Here is a 15016-nt window from a genome sequence, read left to right as displayed (position 1 = left end):
TTTTTTCCTCAACGATTTGTGATCTTCAATGGTGTCCATGGATTACATGAAATCTTTCCACCTTTATCCACCTTTGTCATGGTAGGGAGAACACGTCAAAGTAAGGGTGGGGTCATCTAAGATAGCACAAGGGTTAAACACTGACCGTCTTAGCTAACACTTAAATGTTCTAACGCGTCATGTCAACCCTATAGCTCTAAGTCCTCTCTTTATGTTTGCTTACAAAGACCACCATGAAGCTATTCTTGAAGCTGTCGTTCTCCAAGCCCCTGTTAACTTCCAGAAATGTGTCCTTTGATTCAGTTGTTTCCTGGGATCTGCCAGAACTCTTTCCGTCTGTTTTCTCCAGTTTCTCAGCATTATTGATGAATGAGACTGAATTCCTCAATACCTCAACTTTCTTTGTAATTTCTCAGTAATGAATATATGAACTGTATGTACCCTTCATTCTGCACCCTGCTTTGACTCTAGTAGACATAAATAGCATAAAAAGTTATAGTTCTTGGCTCATTAGACATATAAAATGTATGTAGTTCTACCCATTTTTAAAGTTCTTGAGCATGCCTGCGGTTTTGCTGGGCCCATCTTTGTATTTGCAAAGCCAGTTTTAGGCACATCGTTTTCATTATGATCACAAACACTCCCAGCGCTTTTCAGTACATTTACAAGGGATGAGCTACAGCACGCAGTTGGCTATTGACTTTAATGTGCTGCTGGCGCACATGCTTTCAGTCTTTCATGAGCGCCACCTCTCTGCAGATTGACCTCTGGGCCTCGGCGCGTTTCATGGACACACCAAGTGAAAAGGCAGAGTGATGAAGCCCTGGAGCATTTTAACTTGTGTCCTCTCTGAAATATGTCTTCATTACTCCATAAGCACGCAGAGAGATGGATGTCAGGCGATTAGAGGTGAATAAGGTTAATTATGCTTTTTGCATTGAAATCCCATCAATAATAGACGCTTTCCTACAGTGGAGTTGAACAGGCTCAGAGTTTCTCTGCTTGTGGAGGTTAGATCAAATGAATTTGCTTGTTTGTTTTTTTGTCCATTCGGTTGAATAATTTGTAAGGAATCACGGCCATCTGTAGGTTACTGAATGAAGAAGAGCTCCATTAACGGTTGGAACATGAAAGTAGGTTTTACTGCATCTCCGACAGGTAGATTGGCGAAAAGATTGATTGGAAAATGAAAGACATGAGGTTTTCTCCTGGGAATCGTATTGAAGCTGGAAGCTGCCTCAACTGTGTTCAGGCTTCACTTGGCCTAGTTTCAATGGAGCTGTGAGAGCATTTGCGAGTGGCTGCAAGTTGGTATATTCCAGGAGACGTAACTGGAGAAAACATTGTGTTGTCAAGAAATGTAATCATGGCCTGTGGAGGAACTTTTGTTAGTTTTATTGTCAAACACTTGAATTAAATGTGAGACACAGAATGAATGCTACAAAGAAAATATAAAAAAAGAAATAAGCATAGTACTAAATAGTATTCAGATTAAAGGGTAAGTAAGCACAGAGTAGTCTGGTGATATCTTCAGGGTAGGGTTGGGTGATATGGCCTTAAAATAAAATCTCCGATTTAATTTTTTTAATTCGATTTCCGATCCCCCCCCCACACACACACACACACACACACTTAAGGAAAGCAATAAGTACAAACGGCAGAAAACTTAAAGCAGATTTTGCTTTTATTTAATCAAACACAAGACAAATGTAACTCCCCACTTCTGGGATGAATAATAAATAAATGAACACACTCTTGGAATCAAAGTTCCAGCTGTGTTTTCAGTCACACTTTGTTGTCTAGACTAAAAGGAGACAAACATTCAGCTTGAGAGTTGCACCGTTTTCTAAAGGATTAACAATACAGCTCATATCTGGGGTCTAAGGTTTTATTCAATTAATAAACTCTGTCATCTCCACGGTATACATGGGTACCATATCATTGGCTATATGCAAAGCGCCTGCTTCGGTGATTGGAGTCACGGTCAACTGCAAACCCCGCCGCTGAACACAAAATCCCCGGCGGCCATGTCGCAACTGAATACAATTCATGATTACAACGCAGTATTCTTTATTAACAGATAACAGTAACTACCGTATTTTCCGGACTATAAGTCGCTCCGGAGTATAAGTCGCACCAGCCCAAAAATGCATTATAAAGTAGAAAAAAACACAGATAAGTCGCACTGGACTATAAGTCGCATTTTGACGGAAAATTTATTTGACAAAATCTGAGACCAAGAACTAATAACTTTATTCATTTATTATATTTAGAACTAATAACTTAATTCATTTGATCGATTCTTCGCCCAGACTTAATTCAGGGTGTCTTTGGAAACCTCAAACAATAATCACCTGAACCCAGACTAATACACAGATAACATGTTATCTCTGCAGCTGCTTAGAAAAGGAGAAACGGTCGTAAAGTCATTGCTGTTCTTTTCCACGTGTCAGAAACCAAACACAAACAAGACACTGTCTGAAGTATTTCAGTCTTTTTTGGGCATTTTGTATTTAATTTAGTCAAGTTCAGGTTTATGCACTGACTTTAAAGTCCCACTCTGATCACCATCCAGCAGGATGCTAAAAAGCTTCTTCCCGCAAGCTGTGAGGCTGCTGAATGGTCTGTCCTCCTCATGCATTCATGCTATCACAAACTCCACCCTGCAATAAGATCAAAGGATTACCCCCCCCCCCCCCATACAACCCGAAGACACAATACACAGACTCTAGTAGCCCCCCTCCCCATAAACAAGAACTGCTGTTATGCACATAGTCACTTTCTCGCTGAATGCTGGTCTCTATTCTATTCTACTCTATTTTATTTTATATTTACATTTACATTTTTAATCTTTATTTATTCACTTAATTCTTTATCCATCTTATTTTTTATTCTAGGATTTCTCTTACTGCTATTTTTATTATTGGTTTTTTGCACTGTCATGCTAGTGAGAAACAACATCTCGTCTCACCCGTGTATTTCTTCGCAAATAATGTGTGTGAAATGAGAATAAATCTTGAGTCTTTTGATTCCAAGTTGTCTTTCAATTACGATCATGATGTTTTTAGCTCAAATACAAGACCAAAACATTTTTTTTGTGGGGCATAGTTTCTGCAGAGCGGCAGCAGTTCATTAGAACTTTGTCTCGGAGTTCTGGGTGGAACTGTGGCATGGAGCAACCCCAACCCCCCTTCCCCTCCCTATTGCTAAGAACTCAGAGCAGGGAGCTTGTGGGCCGCCCAGTGTATTTTCTACTTCACAAATGAGATCTTTTTCAAATAGCATTGTTTTTTCTGCTCCTGACTCACAAAGATTTAAATAAAAAAAATACTCAAACTCAATTTTAAGCTTATTTCTTTTCTTTTTTCTTCTTCTAATAATTTCTTCTTTTTTTAATAAACAGTATGTTTTCCATCATCAGAAAAATGGCACAAGAACTTGTTAAAAAACACACCAAAAACACAATTTTTATCAGAGTGGATCTTTAATAATGCAAGGACAGAAAATTCTTAGAAAGTAGTTGAATTCTTCCTAGCAGAGGTTGATGAAATGGTTTCTGTAGAAACTCGCAACACAACTGAAGAATGACTTGGTTTTTCCTACTCTTGCTGTCAGCTTTATAGCAGAGTTAGACCCAATCAGTAAGAGGAAGAGATAGATTGAGCTTTGGGATCATAAGGAGGCAGTGCAGATGGAATAGAGACATCTTTTTTTTTTAAATATATATGAGGTTTGAGTCTTGGATTACAGGGAATTCAGCAGCAGCCACAGAGAGACGCATGAAAAAAATAAAAAAAAACAACCCACCACAACCGTATTTGTTTTAGTAGAGGCAAATACCAAAGCCATCATAAAGCAGCACAGCGTTTACAACTGGGGGGCGGCTGCAGATTATTTTTCTTATGAGGACAGAGAACATTGAATCCACACCCCTGAGCCATCCCTGAAGGAATCTTTCAGAATAAGATGTGGTTTGTGACTACAGGCACTACTCACAATTCATTAGTTATTGAATGTAAAAGTAATTCTTGGTGTGTGTGTGTGTTGGATTGTAGCAGGCGCTGGTAGTTGGAAGCTTCATATGTGTTCCTGGAAGTCCTCCTTCATTAACATGATGTCTTTGGGTAATTCTATTATAAAGGTATAATGCTCCTGCTGTGTAGAGACTTCTCTAATCACAGAGGGTTTGTTGTTTTTCTTGATTGAGTGGAGCGCCTTTATTAGTTTTGCTTCCCATTTCTTCCCATCCTAATCACTTCAGTTTTTAATAAATCAAAAATAATGCACAAGTTCTTCTGAAGCTACAGCTGAAACAAAAATGACTAAGACCTTAAGTTTTCAGAAAATAGATGCAGTATTGTTGGTAATATTTTTTTTTAAAAACAGCCCCAATCCCCCGTATTTCTTAAGTCTGAATCTTTTGTGGCTCTTTTTTTGCTGGCAAATCTAAAAAGATGTGGAAAAAATCATTTAATCCTGAAGTAGTTGGGAGCGGCTGTGGAACAGTGGTAGGGCGGTCGACCCATGATCGTAAAATGCAGGTTCGATTCCCGCCTTGCACGCCAATGAGTCGATGTGTCCTTGGGCAAGACACTGAACTCTACCTTGCCGCCCAACAGTGTGTGAATGTGTGTGTGACTGGGTCTGTGACTGTAAAGCGCTTTGGGCCTTGTAGGTAGAAAAGCGCTATATACACCATTTAGTGTTTTGTTGTTTTTTTGCCTAAGTATTTTGTCATAGTAGTTTTTTGTGTTTTTTTTATAGTGGATGTCGTAAAGAGATACTCGTTCAAACAAGCTCTATCATTCGTTTACTCTTATAGACTACAATTTGGAGATAACTTTTTTCTTTTGTAAAGCATCATAAGAAATGTTCTTTGCAGATTTTCTCTAATTGTGTCCCTCTTTCTCACTCAGATTTACTTTCCTTTTATTTATCATCAATGAGTTCAATATTTTTTGCCCTAATAATTAAATAAACTTCTTTTAGGCTTTGATAATTAAAGAAGAAGAAAAAAGCGACCCTTTGCGTTTTGTTTATTCAGCTTTTTGTTTTTGAGGTTTTTAGTGTCAGGTGCTCTGCATTTTCTCAGTGCTATTGGGCTTTTTTTTTCAGACCTTGTGGAGGCAAAGGTGGTCGGCATTCTGGATATTCTGGACGAAGAAAATCGCCTACCTCAACCCAGCGACCAGCACTTTACTGAAACCGTTCATAACAAGCACAAGGATCATTTCCGCTTGACTGTGAGTTCCTAGCTTTATTTACAGTAGTGTCAAGGTAGAGCAAGTAGACCTAATGTTCCCATAAAATCTCTAGTTTTTTATTTGTTTGATCATTCTAACAACTCCTGCAATCACCAAAAGATTTATCTGTCATTTATCTTGAGTTTTTGCCTTCAAGCCGCATAGAGAAATTACTGATGTTTAGCCTGGCAGCCGGCAGGCGGCACAGAAAATGAGACTCTACTTCCCCTGAATATTTTTAGGTTAAAAACTTGTAACATTTATATGACAGCTTTCATGCTGCTTAATGGTTTTGAAGTGCCTAAAGTGGATTTGACTTATAAGACATAAAGGGAGCTCGTGAAATGGAAATCATACAAGGGGGTACTCTAAAAAAGTACTGCAGTACTTATTTGTACTCAGACTACCCAATTTATCTGGTTTAGGTGGTATCTTTACATATTTTACTTCTGTTTAATAACCTTAACATTTGTTTATCATCATAATCTCGATTTTGTTTGATTCTTAAATTGACTGAGTAAATCATGACATAAAACTGATAAGTATCTTATGTTTTTTTGTTTTTCTTATTTCCTTCAGCTTTGCCGGGTTATTAAAATTCATGCCAGAAATTGACGACATATTGACACCTTAAATTGGGATGCCTTAATATACATTTCCAGCTGCCGCTGCTGAGGTACAACACAGGGAATTAGTTCCAACTGTGCTCTTGTGTGTTTGTGTCCCTCAGATACCCAGGAAGTCTAAGCTTACCGTCCACAGGAACGTGAGGGATGATGAGGGATTTATCATCAGACACTTTGCAGGAGCTGTGTGCTATGAAACGGTGCGTCGACAGAACACTCAATTCTTTCTGTTTTTGAAATGGATGTGACGGTTTCTTTCTTGGATCACTGGAGTTTAGAGGAAACACCTGTAAGCGTGAAATGAAATACCAGCTCTTGTTAGATTAGACAGGCAAACGGGGCCTCTTCTGCTCTGAGTTTTCAATAAACCTGGACTTTGGGAGACTTGGTTGTTTGCGTCTTTTGAAAGATTAAAGGGTTATACTCCTAGAAATGAAAGGTTTCCTCAAAACTTGAATATTTAAATTTTTTACTTTGCAAATTAAGTTCTGAAAATTGTGTTTTAGAAATATTTTAAACTTTTTTTTTTTTTTACACAAATAAATCGTCAAATGACACCTGATTACACGTTTCGACATCTTCTTTGCTCAGACCAAGTTTGTGGAGAAGAACAATGATGCTCTCCATATGTCTCTGGAGTGTCTGATCAGCGAGTCCAAGGACCGCTTCATTCGACAGTTGTTTGAGAACTCCAACAACAGCAAAGATGTCAAGAACGTCAAGCAGAAGGCTGGAAAACTTGGCTTCATCAGTGTTGGGAACAAGTTTAAGGTAAGCTGGAAAACGTATATGTTCAGTGTTGCTGTTAGTCTCATCAAAATCTAGAAACAAAGAGTTCCAGACAGACATTCAAAAGGGGAGAAAAATCTAAAAAGGGCTAACTGTTATAATGGCTAAAACCTGAATTTTATACAGCCGAATAATATCCATTTTTTGCTACTTCTACGTCATTGTAGTATAATTTGATGGCGATGAAGAAAAACTAGAGTAATAAGTGAAAATGAATCATTTAGTCTAAAAACAAGGTTTTAAATCTTTGCAAGAATCAAATAATTGGAATGCGTCATTTGCTCTGTGGGACATTTATGAAACTATTTTGAAACCAGGAGTGTGGAACAACTGTTAAAGACAAAATCAATCAAGTTTTTAATTTTTTTTTTTTGTTAAAATATCACATTTAAATATTTCTTATTTGTAAATATCTTGTAAAATTGTGAATCCCACGATACATTGTAGAAAATGTTGGTAGAAAGTTAGGAGTAAGTTTGCGCATCTTCTACTCAGTCATTGGAAGAAAAGCTGAGTGGATCTAACAGGAGGCAGCACGAGGTGGCAGAAGGTCTTTACTTATTTATATTAGCAGCTGTGAACATTTTGTGTGTGATGGCAATTTGTATGCGCAGTGTCGCTCGGTGAGATGCTGAAAACAAGGACTGATTTTCGGAAGCCTGCCTCGTGCGTCAGATGGGGGAGTGTGTCTGAGAGTGAGCTCCTGTCTCTGCGGTGCATCATAGAGGGGGTGGGATGGCTTCTGGGTGCCGGCAAACACTTCAATGACCTTCTGTTCCTCACTCAGTCAGACATCTCCCGCTTCTGTGCACTGACTTTTTGAAGTCATTTCTAAGCGTGTCAGTATCTTTTGTTCCATATATTCTCCCCCAAAAAACCTTTGTGCAGTTCATCTTTTTCTCGTTGCTTTAAATGTACTACTTATTGTTTTTCTAGATTACATAATAATACAACTGAAGAATCGACCTCTGAGCAACCTCAGCAGTTAGAGGTGACCTTGACGGCGGGATTTTTGTTTTGTATGTTCAGAAATGTTCTTTTTGTTGCATCTTTTAGGTCTGTCAACGCTGAGGTTTAATTCCAAGAAGCTGATTGCAATGTTAAATATTCAACAGTTCCCAGGAAACTTGAGCTTGTTAAGACCCCTAATTGCTTATTATTTATCTGTTCACATTCCTCAGCTGCACGTCACCTTGCAGAACTCCCAAACACGTCGCCTCACCTCATTAAAGCGCAGGGCTCTGCTGGATTCATCTGGACAAAACTGGCATTTATGCATCTCTTATTTTGAAAGGGATGTCACCGAATGACTTTTATTTAAAGAGAACGGTCTGAATGAGTCAAAATAAATAAATAAATGATAGATGGACGAGAAAAAAAATGTGCATTTAAATGAAAAAATCTATTCTGCCTTTATGTCCAACAGTTTCAGGGGAAATTGTGAAAACGCAATTTCAGTTCCAAACCGGAGACTGTTTGGCATTTCAATGCTTTCCAGCATTATGTTTATTACAACAAAATGCATTTTTTCTGTTAAAAATAACTTCATTCTGGAAAACAAAAATGACTGCTTATTATGAGTATATTTAAGACACAGATAGCAGTAACAGTAGTGTTTCTTCCTTCTTTGTTACTCATCAAGCTGTTTACTTTCTTTGCATAATTGTTAATGATGCCGCTAGATAATAAATGCGTATAAATATAATATAGATATACAATTGAGAGACATTTGTATTAGCGCGACTTTTGTTTTTCTGGTGTTTGATAGAACAGCTGTTTACATAGAAAGACGGCTAGATTTTCTAAGGTCCCCATGAAATAAAATATATTACAATTTAAATCATCGTAGTAGGTTTAGGGGCTGTCATCTGGACTTAATTTTTTAAAGTTAGAAGACGTTTCACCTCTTATCCAAGAGGCTTTGTCAATTCTGAATTAGCTGGTAAAAGCTGTTATTTTTTTCGCTCATGGAGGAGGAGTCCGACCTGAAACTGGATGGTATTGTCAACTTAGCCTACATGGTTTCGGGTCGTTAAGAGTTCTTTGTCCACAGCTGGTGGTTGGGGAGCCAGTGACTCCCTCCCCAAACTGGTCATATCTGTCAGCTGTTAACGACCCAGGTAGAACTGGTTCGATTTGTTTGGGTTTCCGAAGACTGCCGTAGATGGATGGAAGAATAAACCTGAGACCAAGTGGTTTGTGGCCTTCGGGTGGAGACTCGCACTGCAGACTCGGGTCCACTTGGGTTGGCTCTACGATTTTGGTAAAGCCGTTTGTGTAGAGGTTGTTTGGTTTCTCTTATATACTGTTCATTGCAGTTCTCTTTGCAGTGGATAGCGTACGCAACATTACTCTGTTTGTAGCTAGGAAATTTGTCCTTTGGATGAACCATTTTTTGTCTGAGAGTATTTACAGGTTTGAGATGAACTGGGATGTTATGTTGTCTGAAAATCCTTTTTAGATTTTTGGTACAGGCCTGAGATATGAGGAATTGAAATACTGTTCCCTTTTGACTGTTGCTCCTTCTTGTCTTGTTTTTTTGTATGTTGGGATATCCACAGGTGTGGAGGGCTTGACGGATATGTTCTTCTTTCTTCTTTCCGTCAGAGTTTGTGGGCACCTCCTGGGCTCTGTGTTGTAATGTCCTCATGACGCCTAGTTTGTGCTGTAAAGGGTGATTTGAATAAAATGACAGTTACTGATCTGTGTGAGTAGGTTTCCTGTACACTTCAACCTGGAGCTGTCTGTCATCTCCAATTATCACTGCACAGTCTACAAGGCTAGGGTGTTCTCCTTTGTGTCTTCCCTGGTGAACTTGATGTTCTTGTCGACTGCGTTGACATGATCCGTGAAAGCCTTCACTTCCTGGATTTTGATCTTGACCCAAGTGTCGTCCACATATCTGAACCAGTGGCTTGGAGTAGTACCTGGAATCGAGTCCAGGGCTCTTCTCTCGACTTCTTCCATGTACAAGTTGGCCACAATGGGCGAGATTGGACAGCCCATAGCACAGCTGGGCCTCTGCCTGTAGACGTTTACCCTGAACTGGAAAGTGTGGAGTTGAGGCACACTTCCAGCAGTTCGCAGATGTGATCTGGTGTCAGATTTGTTCTGTCTTGTAACTTAGAGTCCTGCAGTAATCTCTTGCTCACTGAAATCACTGCCTCGGTGGTGGGAATGCAGATAAAGAGGGAAGTTACATCATAAGACATCATCGTCTCGTCAGAATCCAGCTGAAGATGTTTGACTTTGTTTGCAAAATCTTGTGAATTCCTGACGTGATGCCATGTGTTGCCAACCACAGGGGCCAAAATAGTAGCCAAGTGTTTAGCCATGTTGTAAGTTATTGAGTCAATGCTGCTGACAATGGGCCTCAGTGGTATTCCTTCCTTGTGGATTTTTGGGAGGCCATAGATGCAGGGAATGGTATTACCCGGGTACAGTCTGTAATATAGTGGCTTGTCGATGACTTGATCTCTCTCCAGTCTTTGTAGGCTGACTATAACCTTTTCTTGTACCCGCTGGTTGGGTCTCCTCTCAGTGCTTCATATGTGGTAGTGTCACTAAGTAGGTTGTTAACTTTGGCTTCATAGTCCACAGCATTCAGGATCACAGTACATCTCCCCTTATCCGCTGGTAAAATGTTGATACTGTGGTCCTTCTCCAGAGCTGTCAAGGCCTTTCTTTCATCTAAGGAAAGATTGAAAGGTGGTGGTTTGGCACTGGACAGTGCCTGAGTTGTTGACAGCTGAAAGAGATGACCAGTTTGGGGAGGGAGTCACTGGCTCCCCAACCCCCAGCTGAGGACAAAGGACTCTTAACGACCCGAAACCATGTAGGCCAAGTTGACAATTCCATCCAGTTTCAGGTCTGACTCCTCCTCCATGAGCGCATATAAACCAGCTCTTTTACCAGCTAATTCAGAATTGACAAAGCCTCTTGAATAGGAGGGGAAACGTCTTCTAACTTTAAAAACTAAGTCCAAATGACAGCCCGAAACCTACTACTACGATGGAATCAACCTGGAGAATGAGAGTCATTACTATTTAAAATGAAAACTGAACCCAAATGATTACAAAAAACATAGCTAAATAACTTTAAAAAGAGCAAAAACTATTAAAAGGTTACCAAAATGGGCCTAAACAAACAGCTCAAAATGTTATAAGTTGCCACTATATAAATGTAAAAAAATTAGTGTTGTTAAAAATATGTCCGGGGCATTTATATGAAATAAATAAATGATCCCTTTCTCTTCACTAAGCATAACATTTCTTAAATTTGCTCAGGCTTTCCAGCTTCATGTCTCAGTCAGGATCAGATCACATTTATGAGTGTAATTTGGCTCAATTCACTTTTTATTTTTTTGTTACAATTAAAACACCTTTATGCCACTTACTATTGTATGTTCCATTTGTAATGGCATGGTTTGTCTCTAAAGTCACAGTAAAAATAAAGGGTTTTTAATGTGTACTTTAGCTAATGGCATTTGAATGACAAACCACTGATTCATAAATTAAGTATTTACGCTAACCAACTTGTCGTGGGGTTACATTACAACTTAATTAGGGAACTGGTTTACAAAATGAATAAACAATTACATTTCTGTTCATCTGGTTGCTTGCTTTTAACCAAAACATTTTATTTTTCTAAACTCTGGTTACTGTTTTGCTAATCTATGGGACATATGCTTTTCATTTTTACAGCAACGTTTTCCCATCTTAATTCTTGAACCTGAGCCACCTGAATTATGTGTTCTGAGGTACCGACAAAACCGGTCGTTAAGTGTGGTGCTGCAGTCATTAATGGCCTTTTTTTGGTCTCACATCTCATTGTATTTCCTTTAAGGCCTTTACTTTTCTTTCAAACAAATATGTCTGTTTTACCATAAAACATGGAGCCAGTCTAAAGAAAGACAAATGTTCTTGTGCAGGGTGTTTATTTGCACAGCAGTATGATTGTGCTGATTGTAAAGCCATCCCTGATGTTGCGGTCTACATCCGTCTGATTAAGATGGAGGTGGAGCCTGTAAGAGAAGAAGTGTAGGAGAATCCTTAAGCATCTGCATAGCTGAGATACACTGAAGATGATGAGAAATTAGTTCATTCAGTGTGTTGTTTATACTTTATTTCCCTGAGCTGCAGCTCCCCTCCATCTCCTAGCGGAATTCCAGCATGGAGTCCGCCTCAGGCAGGGATGGGTCTTGATTGAGTTCTTATTACCTGGGAGATCGGTAGTGTTTTCATCCTCGCTGTGGTGCTCCTCCTCTTCTGTTTGAGCGATTCTTCTCCTGTGATTCTGACTATTATTACGGCTCAAAAAAGTGGGTTAAGATCCGGAAAGACGAGCTGAAAGGTTAGAAGACAAGACTTAAGAGAAACTGAACCTGAAGAATGAATGGAGACCGTCAATTGTGGAGGTGCTCCATTGTTTCCATTGAGTGGACTAGAAGCGCTTTTGAAAATGGATCAAAAGATGATCAGAGTGAGTCTATGAAGGAAGGACAGAACATTTATCCTTCTTTTTGTTAAAAAAAATTTGTGAATACACAAAACCAAAATTATCAATTGTGCTGTAAATGACACTCAAGTTGATCAAATTGGGTAAAAACTGCCACGACTCTATTGTGCTTAGTCGTGGAGTTACACTTTCATTGATCCTCTGCTCTGAGTTTTTAGCTCTGTTACAGAAGTGAAGGTATGCAATGTGAGCACAGACTGAAGCAGCCCAACACTGACATGATTTAAACAGATGTGACACATCTGGCTGTGAATGCTTAACGGGTAGAGGTTCGCAATGGATTTCATGATTTCTCTAAAAGTCCAACCCATTTTTCAACTTTAGGAGAAAAATTGAAATATTAATTTTCAATTTCAAAATCTTGTCATTCATATCATGACCTAAAGTCAAAACAAAACAAAAAAAGAAAATTACTGCATAGGAATTACTAAAAGTTAAAAGAAGCAGAAAGACCATAAATGCCCCTTTTTCTTTCCTTTTTCTTCATCTAGTTATTTCTTGTAGTTTTTTCCCCAGAAGAAAACCACATCAGCTCAGAGTTAATGGAAGTCGCTGAGCAGAGCAGAGACTGGACATGTGGGGAAAGCAAAGAAGAAAATGCAAATTTAGTCTGAAAGTTAATTACGTTTTGGCTACAGTCCTCTGTGAAACGACCCCTTGGTTACAACGCTTAAATTATTAGCATTATTAAGCAGTTGGAGTGTCAAATAACACCCTCGTCTTCTTATGTTCTTTTTATTTTTGCGAGTCCAAGATTAAACAAAATGATCTAATTTCCTCATCTACAAACAATAACCCCTCCCAAAAATATATTCGATTAAGTACAAGTTTGGTGTTTGGAGATTAGAAGCTGTTTTTTGGATTTTATTAAATGCTATTAACACCATCTCTGCGTGAAATTCGATTTGCTTTAATGAATGTGTTAATCTGCTGTTTGTCATCAACAGCTTTCTTTTACATTTTAGTGATTACTGTGACTCTGGAGATAGAAAGGAATGGTGGTGTGTCTGTCACTTTCATGGAGCTTTAATTAGCTTTTGGCTTCATCTGAAGCTGAAATATACCATTAAAATGTTTTTTATACTTTATGTGCCCAAGACAAGAAGGGAAATTCATGTAAAAAGAAAAAAAAAAGAAATTAACTAATTTTAAAATGAAGTTATTTAAATGTTTAACTGTTGGATATTATTCAATTATATAAACATAAATGTTAGAAATATTTGAGATGGAGTAGATAAATATTAGAAATTATTATATACTAATGATACTCGTCTTTTAATCTAAGTCAGTTAAAGGAAGATAAAGTAATAAACTAAGCTTTGCCTTTTAGTTGAACTCAATCTTAGAATAAATGGCAACAACCAAACACGACTCCTCAACTCAAAGATTTGCCAGTTAACTCAGTTATATCCCATATTCATCAGTTATCTTTTACAGTGATGGGGATCACAGATCTCCAAATGCTAGCTGGTATCTTGGCTAAAAAATGTGAGGCTCTTCTGAAGGTGCAAGGCATTGGTCGCCTGATCCCTTAGCTGCTCCCAGTGAACCACGTCAAACAACATCATCGGCTCTGTCTTATCTACCCTGTGCAATAACCGATCATATGATCATCCTGTGCAATATTTTGGAATGTATGTGTGTATATTGTGTATATAGGTGTTTATACTTACTCCATAGTCTTTTCTTTTATATACTGCTCTCTGTTCCTGTACTGCTGCCGTAATAAGGAAATTTCCCCATCGTGGGACTAATAAAGGAATATCTTATCTTATCTTATCTCTTATCCAAGAAGCAACACTTTGACTTTCTGTGGAGATTAAATTGAAGTCAGGCCAGTGTCTAAGTGCTTGTATACTCCAATCTAAAAGAGCTTACAACAGAAAATGACAAACCCACACAATGGATTCCAACCTTATTTTATTTTAGGTTTGATTTAATGGCAATGACCTCTAGTATGGCAGTATTTATTTGATAAAATGCATCATTTTATTTTCTATTTGAATTCAGAAGTGCGCCCAAATGGGTTAGGGTCTAACAATTCAAAAGTTCCCGTCATGGCCTTCCATTTTTATTGGTCGTCTTCCAAACACTATCAAACTAGTTTTCTGGTCGTTTTAAAGGGGGATGTCATATCTAACCAAAAGTGTGACAATCATTGAGCTGACCCAATGATTGCTGGTTCTTATAAGCCCAAAACAAAGTGGTTGAGCACAAGAGCACACATTTGCCAAAAAGAGCTGTAACATTTTTTTCCACAGGGGTTGGATGGGTAACAGGTTAATGTCAGTAAATTATCAACCTTGCAAAGAAATTTGGCAAATGTAACAAAGTTTTTACTGCCATGCAATCTAATTTTGATAAACAGACTTGGTTTGAATAGTTGCCCTGTAAAGTGGAGTCGAGTGACTGTTTACTGTGGTTTAAAATATGTCAGCAGTGTGTTTTCTGCAGTAAAGCTAATCATATGATGTACTCAAATATCCAATAAAATATTGAAAAAGAGAAACCTTCCTCATCTGTGTTTGTAATAGTGGTAGTGGAAGTAAAAGAAGAGAATGCAGCTCTTCTTTGAGCCATGTCGGTCAAGTGGCTTTAACCAAAATGTGCTCTTCTGTCACCATAGTAACCACATCATTTCAGGCTATCATATATAGATGTTTGCTGGGATGTCCCTAAAAGCAGGAGACTGCAAACAATAGTTTATGTTGTTAGGCATTATGACAACAACAAGTGTACCTGGTATCCCATACAGATCTGAACAAACACATACTTTAATTGGAGAGATGCAGCCAAGGAGAAAGAAACATAGATCTATTTTTGAACAAATAAATGTTTGTA

The 15016-nt window shown here is 38.4% G+C and overlaps 1 protein-coding gene across 10 annotated transcripts in view; it reads left to right on the top strand.

Moving 5' to 3' along the window:
• Nucleotides 1-15016, top strand: part of myo6 (myosin VI) — a 129630-nt gene that overhangs the window by 69440 nt on the left and 45174 nt on the right. For all 10 annotated transcript variants that reach the window (XM_011491916.3, XM_011491913.3, XM_011491912.3 and 7 more), the window contains exons 16-18: nucleotides 5116-5243; nucleotides 5974-6069; nucleotides 6461-6640. In XM_011491916.3, coding sequence (XP_011490218.1) covers nucleotides 5116-5243; nucleotides 5974-6069; nucleotides 6461-6640 — 404 coding nt within the window. The remainder of the gene's footprint in view (nucleotides 1-5115; nucleotides 5244-5973; nucleotides 6070-6460; nucleotides 6641-15016) is intronic.

The sequence above is a fragment of the Oryzias latipes genome, chromosome 24 (assembly GCF_002234675.1).
Source record: "Oryzias latipes chromosome 24, ASM223467v1".
Lineage (NCBI taxonomy): Eukaryota > Metazoa > Chordata > Actinopteri > Beloniformes > Adrianichthyidae > Oryzias > Oryzias latipes.
The sequence above is the reverse complement of the archived record's forward strand: the minus strand, read 5'-3'. Positions and strand labels throughout refer to the sequence as shown.